This window comes from Sinocyclocheilus rhinocerous, unplaced genomic scaffold (assembly GCF_001515625.1).
Source record: "Sinocyclocheilus rhinocerous isolate Xijiao unplaced genomic scaffold, SAMN03320098_v1.1 scaffold2090, whole genome shotgun sequence".
Classification (NCBI taxonomy): Eukaryota; Metazoa; Chordata; class Actinopteri; order Cypriniformes; family Cyprinidae; genus Sinocyclocheilus; species Sinocyclocheilus rhinocerous.
The window spans coordinates 75438-81147 of NW_015632025.1; the positions used below are offsets into that span (position 1 = coordinate 75438).

Below are 5710 nucleotides of genomic sequence, written 5' to 3' on the forward strand. Positions count from 1 at the left end.
ACAATGTGGTAAGGGGCGTAACATTTCCGTCACATGCTTGAGGTATTCGGCCAATCACAATGCACTGGATAGCTGGCCAATCACAGCACACCTCGCTTTTTCAGACCGATGAGCTTTGTAAAAATCGACGCGTTTCAGAAAGGCGGGGCATAGAGGAGAAACAATAATGTACAGTATGTGGAAAATAATGTGTTTTTTGAACCTTAAACCGCATAAACACATTTCATTACACCAAATACACAAAATACTGTTCTTTTTAGCAGCATCATATGACCCCTTTAACAATACTTGTTAAACTGTAGAAAAACATTTTCAACGACTGTCACAGTTGCCTACAGGAGGAACGAGGAGACGTGGAGTACATAAACAAGGAGATTTTAATGAACTTCAGAAGGGGAGACACAGGGCAGGCAGGAACACAATATATGTAGCACAACATTGACGTTTAAGACCCGACAGAGACGGGCTGAACAGACTAGAACTTAAGTACACAGGGGAACGAGGATAATGAACTAAACACAGCTGGGAACAAATGAAGAACTAATCGGGGAACATAATGGGAACAGGAAGGACCAAATAAGGGCATAAGGAAACACTTGGGGAGCAAAACACACAAAGCACGGAACAGGGTCTGACAGACTGTTGCAGTAATGTGGACTCTATACTTAGATGAATAACAAAACTCATGTAAATGTGTTTACTCTCAGAAATGTCTTCAGCAGTGGGATGAACTGGTGCAAAAACAGGAATCCCATTACACCACAAACAAGCGAGTTCAAGCTGAGACGAGACGTGAGCAAACTAATAAATAAATTGATTCATTTATTGATGAACATTCAGCGAACCTTATTTTGTCTTTCACAGAAATATCAATACAACAATAAAATGCCTCATGCACAGCCATTAAATTATGATAATTCTTTGGTTTATGAAAAAAAAAATTCTATTTAATAAATGGATGTCATATTTTAGTCATAAGTGTATCCGTTTGATTTCAGATAGGCCTGTCTTAAAACATTCTGATCTGTTCCTTCGATGTGTGTGTGTGTGTGTGTGTGTGTGCGCGAGTGAGTGTGTGTGTGTGAAAATGCAGAAAGTTTCCTGTGAGGGGTAGGTTTAGGGGTAGGGTTGGTGTAGGGCAATAGAATATACGGTCTGTACAGTAGAAAACCCATTACGCCTATGGAGAATCCCCACAAGGATAGCAAACCAGACGTGTGTGTGTGTCTGTGTGTGTGTGTGTGTGTGAGTGCGCGTGTGTGAGTGAGAGAGAATGTGTGTGTGTGTGTGAGAGAGCGAGCGAGAGAGAGAGAGAGAGAGCGAGAGAGAGCGAGAGTGAGTGAGTGTGAGAGAGCGAGAGAGCGAGTGTGAGAGAGCGAGAGAGCGAGTGAGAGAGAGCGAGTGAGTGTGCGAGAGTGAGTGTGAGAGAGAGAGAGAGCGAGCGAGAGAGCGAGTGAGAGAGAGCGGGAGAGAGAGCGAGTGAGAGAGAGCGCGAGTGAGAGAGAGAAAGAGTGAGTGTGAGAGAGCGAGAGTGAGTGTGAGAGAGAGAGTGAGCGAGAGAGAGCGGGAGAGAGCGAGAGTGAGTGTGAGAGAGAGAGTGAGCGAGAGAGCGAGCAAGTGAGAGAGAGAGCGAGTGAGCGAGAGAGCGAGTGAGAGAGAGCGAGTGAGAGCGAGAGAGTGTGAGAGAGAGTGAGCGAGAGAGCGAGCGAGAGAGCGGGAGAGAGCGAGAGTGAGTGTGAGAGAGAGAGTGAGCGAGAGCGAGAGCGAGTGTGAGAGAGAGTGAGCGAGAGCGGGAGAGAGCGAGAGTGAGTGTGAGAGCGAGAGTGAGCGAGAGAGCGAGAGTGAGCGAGAGAGCGAGAGTGAGCGAGAGAGCGGAAGAGAGCGAGTGAGAGAGAGCGAGAGTGAGTGAGAGAGCGAGTGAGAGAGAGCGAGTGAGAGAGAGCGAGCGAGAGAGCGAGAGAGCGGGAGAGAGCGAGAGCGAGTGAGAGAGAACGGGAGAGAGCGGGAGAGAGCGGGAGAGAGCGAGAGTGAGTGAGTGTGAGAGAGCGAGTGAGAGAGAGAGAGCGAGTGAGAGAGAGCGAACGAGTGAGAGAGAGCGAACGAGCGAGTGAGAGAGAGAGCGAGTGAGTGAGAGAGCGAGTGAGAGAGAGAGAGCGAGAGAGAGAGAGCGAGCGAGTGAGAGAGAGCGAACGAGTGAGAGAGAGCGAACGAGCGAGTGAGAAGAGCGAGTGAGCGGTGAGAGAGCGAGTGAGAGAGAGAGAGCGAGCGAGCGAGAGCGGGAGAGAGTGAGAGAGAGAGCGAGCGAGTGAGAGAGAGCGAACGAGTGAGAGAGAGCGAGTGAGAGAGAGAGAGAGTGAGTGTGAGAGAGAGTGAGCGAGTGAGAGAGAGAAAGAGTGAGCGAGAGAGAGCGGGAGAGAGCGGGAGAGAGCGGGAGAGAGCGAGAGTGAGTGTGAGAGAGAGTGAGAGAGAGAGAGTGAGCGAGAGAGAGAGAGTGAGTGAGCGAGAGAGCGAGAGAGAGAGAGAAAGAGTGAGTGTGAGAGAGAGCGAGTGAGAGAGTGAGTGTGAGAGAGTGAGCGAGAGAGCGAGTGCGAGAGAGAGCGAGTGAGAGAGAGAGAGAGCGGGAGAGAGCGAGAGTGAGTGTGAGAGAGAGTGAGAGAGAGAGAGTGAGCGAGAGAGCGAGTGAGAGAGAGCGAGTGAGCGAGCGAGACAGCGAGAGTGAGTGTGAGAGAGAGAGTGAGCGAGAGAGAGCGAGTGAGCGAGAGAGAGAGAGAGAGAGAGCGAGAGAGAGAGAGTGAGCGAGAGAGAGCGAGTGAGCGAGAGAGAGAGAGAGAGAGAGCGAGAGAGAGAGAGTGAGCGAGAGAGAGCGAGTGAGCGAGAGAGAGAGAGAGAGAGAGCGAGAGAGAGAGAGTGAGCGAGAGAGAGCGAGTGAGCGAGAGAGAGAGAGAGAGAGAGCGAGAGAGAGAGAGTGAGCGAGAGAGAGCGAGTGAGCGAGAGAGAGAGAGAGAGAGAGCGAGAGAGAGAGAGTGAGCGAGAGAGAGCGAGTGAGCGAGAGAGAGAGAGAGAGAGAGCGAGAGAGAGAGAGTGAGCGAGAGAGAGCGAGTGAGAGAGAAAGAGTGAGTGTGAGAGAGTGCGTGTGAGAGAGTGCGTGTGAGAGAGAGTGCGTGTGCGTGAGTGTGTTGATGAAGATAGGCCTGGTTTGTGGACTCGTTGGATAACTTGATCTCATTCATGTGTGTGAGGTTTTTCAGGACAAAAAAACCTCACACCTTTTTTTCTCACAATTGCAGTGTTATTTCTCACAATTTTTCACAGTTGACCAAAGGTCTTCAACTGGGGGTCCGCAGCAATAGTGCAGGGGGTCCACCAATTAATGTTTGATCACAAATAATTTTTTGTTAAATTAAAACATAGGTAAAAAAAAAAAAGGCAGTTGTAAATATAAGCACTCTGAAATGAAACCAAGAGCACCCTCACACTGTGTCTACACCGGACACGACAAATCATTTGAACTTTGTGTCAGCACGTCATGAATAGAATGAGACAGCGGTTTACAGTGTAGACAGCATCACTGATTATAATGGGCTCTACAGTATGTGTCCGGTGATACTGTAATATAATATTACTGATGAAACAGATTTAACAAACTATCCATTGTGGTTTTGAGTTTTAGCTCTAAAAACATGAACCGTTCCTGTTTGCAGTGGTGAGAAATGTAGCCAATCACAGGCATGTTTGTTGATCTCTTGAGCACAATGGCCAATCAGGTGTGTAAGTTAGAATCCACTCACCGCTCAAACTGACAGTTTGTGTTCAGAGTGCTGCTTGCTCTTGCGAATCCTCTCTCAGTAACAAACAACAATATAACGTATTGCTCTCAAACGTTTGTATTTGCCTTTGTCTTCTCACAGGTGAGAAGAAGTTCTCGTGCCCAGAGTGTCCCAAACGCTTCATGCGCAGTGACCACCTGTCCAAGCACATCAAGACGCACATGAACAAGAAGAGCTCTGGTGTAGTGAGCAGCACAGATGACGCCGCGGCCGATCAGCAGACTCTGGCTCCGGTGGACCCGCGGTTAGCAGCCAGCGGCATCAGCGTGCTGCAGGTCACAGATCTGCACTCCATCAATCTCAACAGCAATGGCTATTAATGCACTGGTGTCTTGAGAGATCTGACTGAGCGATGCATTGAGACGGCTCCAGCCGCCTCTCTTGTGTGTTCTCAGCTCGCTTCTTCTACTGATTCCCTGAACTGAAATTGTGACGCGGTCACTCAGCGGTCCACTTGATGTCAAGAAATGGGGAAACATTGGGTTAAAACAGAACGACACCAAAAGAAAGATGGAAAAAACTGTGTGAAAGTGATATCGTAGTCTTCTTTTTAATAGTTTACTCACAAGCCATCATGCTTTCATGTATTAATCACAGTAAATAAGATGAAACAAAAAGATGTGATGCTTTTTGTACATAAGTTATATTTTTTCTAAGTATGGAAAACTGCAAATTCTGAAATGACCTTTGTTTTGTGAACGTATGAATTATGCAGTCTTAAATGTCAACATTTTTATATTACGTAGATCTTCCGTAACATATTTAGTATTGCTTCAGTTCGTTGTGTTGATATACAGAACACATTTAAGTTACAGGAAATACATGCGGTCGCTTAATGCTGATTGTTCTGGTTTTCTTGGTCGCTGTGGTCTTAATGTTTGGTTTCTAGGGTTAAATGTTAACCGGTTCAAATACAGATGCCTTAAAGCCTTTATTTAGAGAGGGCTCTTTTATGAACTTGAGTCCAAACCAAAGCTCTACACTTTCCTTTACATGTTAACTCAGGTGAATGTTACTCTTTTGGTGTAAAGCATTCATAATTATTAAATTAAGATGAACTTCACAAAGACTCCTAGCAGTTATTTATGCTTTTCACTGTTTAAGGTGACATCTCATATGTCTATGAACTTGTCTGTGCACATAAGACTGCATGTTATTTTGCAAACCATGAGCAGCTCCACAACATACTGTTAATCTCTTATTCTTCCCACCATTAGTGTTCACATTGCTCTAAAAGCATGGATTCAGGCCAGATAAAAACAACTGCTGTACTCTGAATTTAAGGCCAGAAACTACAGGTAAATACTCTGTGAATGGACATAGGGATATACACCCAACTAAGTGTGTTTCATGAGTTGAGAACAAACCCAAGACAACATCAGAAACATAGGATGGACAGGAAATAGAAAGGTCCAAATAATGTGTATAGATGGAATATACTGGAAATACTCTGTCATTACCTGAAGGCTTGTTTTCCACGCCTTGTATAGATACTCAAGTTCACAAACTAATTAAAGAAAATAAGGACATGACCGTTGAACATTTAGTAAATCAATACATAAAACAAAAATACAGTAATAGTTTGAATATTTTTACAGCTGATCAAAGGACCCAGAATCTGGTAAAGAATGAACCGCAGTATGTGTTCCAAGGTAGCAGGTAGCTATCAAAGAGTTTCAGATAATGTAGTTGTGTTTACAGCTGAGCTCTAGAGTAGTGCGGAGAGACACGGTAGTGCTCCGACTCCAGCCGCTCTAAAAACTCTGAAATATGGTCATTACTGCAGACAGGATATCATATATGTCTTATTGACATCAGTGTGCATACTGCATAATCACAGAATTAATATTCATTTTCTTTGGATTCCTGCACATGTAGGAATA

The 5710-nt window shown here is 45.7% G+C and overlaps 1 protein-coding gene across 3 annotated transcripts in view; it reads left to right on the top strand.

Annotated features, from left to right (window-relative positions):
- Positions 1–4903, top strand: part of sp1 (sp1 transcription factor) — a 26233-nt gene extending 21330 nt beyond the window's left edge. For all 3 annotated transcript variants that reach the window (XM_016554862.1, XM_016554863.1, XM_016554864.1), the window contains exon 6: positions 3909–4903. In XM_016554862.1, the coding sequence (XP_016410348.1) occupies positions 3909–4147 (239 nt within the window). In that variant the 3' untranslated portion in view covers positions 4148–4903. The remainder of the gene's footprint in view (positions 1–3908) is intronic.
- The last annotated feature ends 807 nt before the right edge of the window (positions 4904–5710 follow it).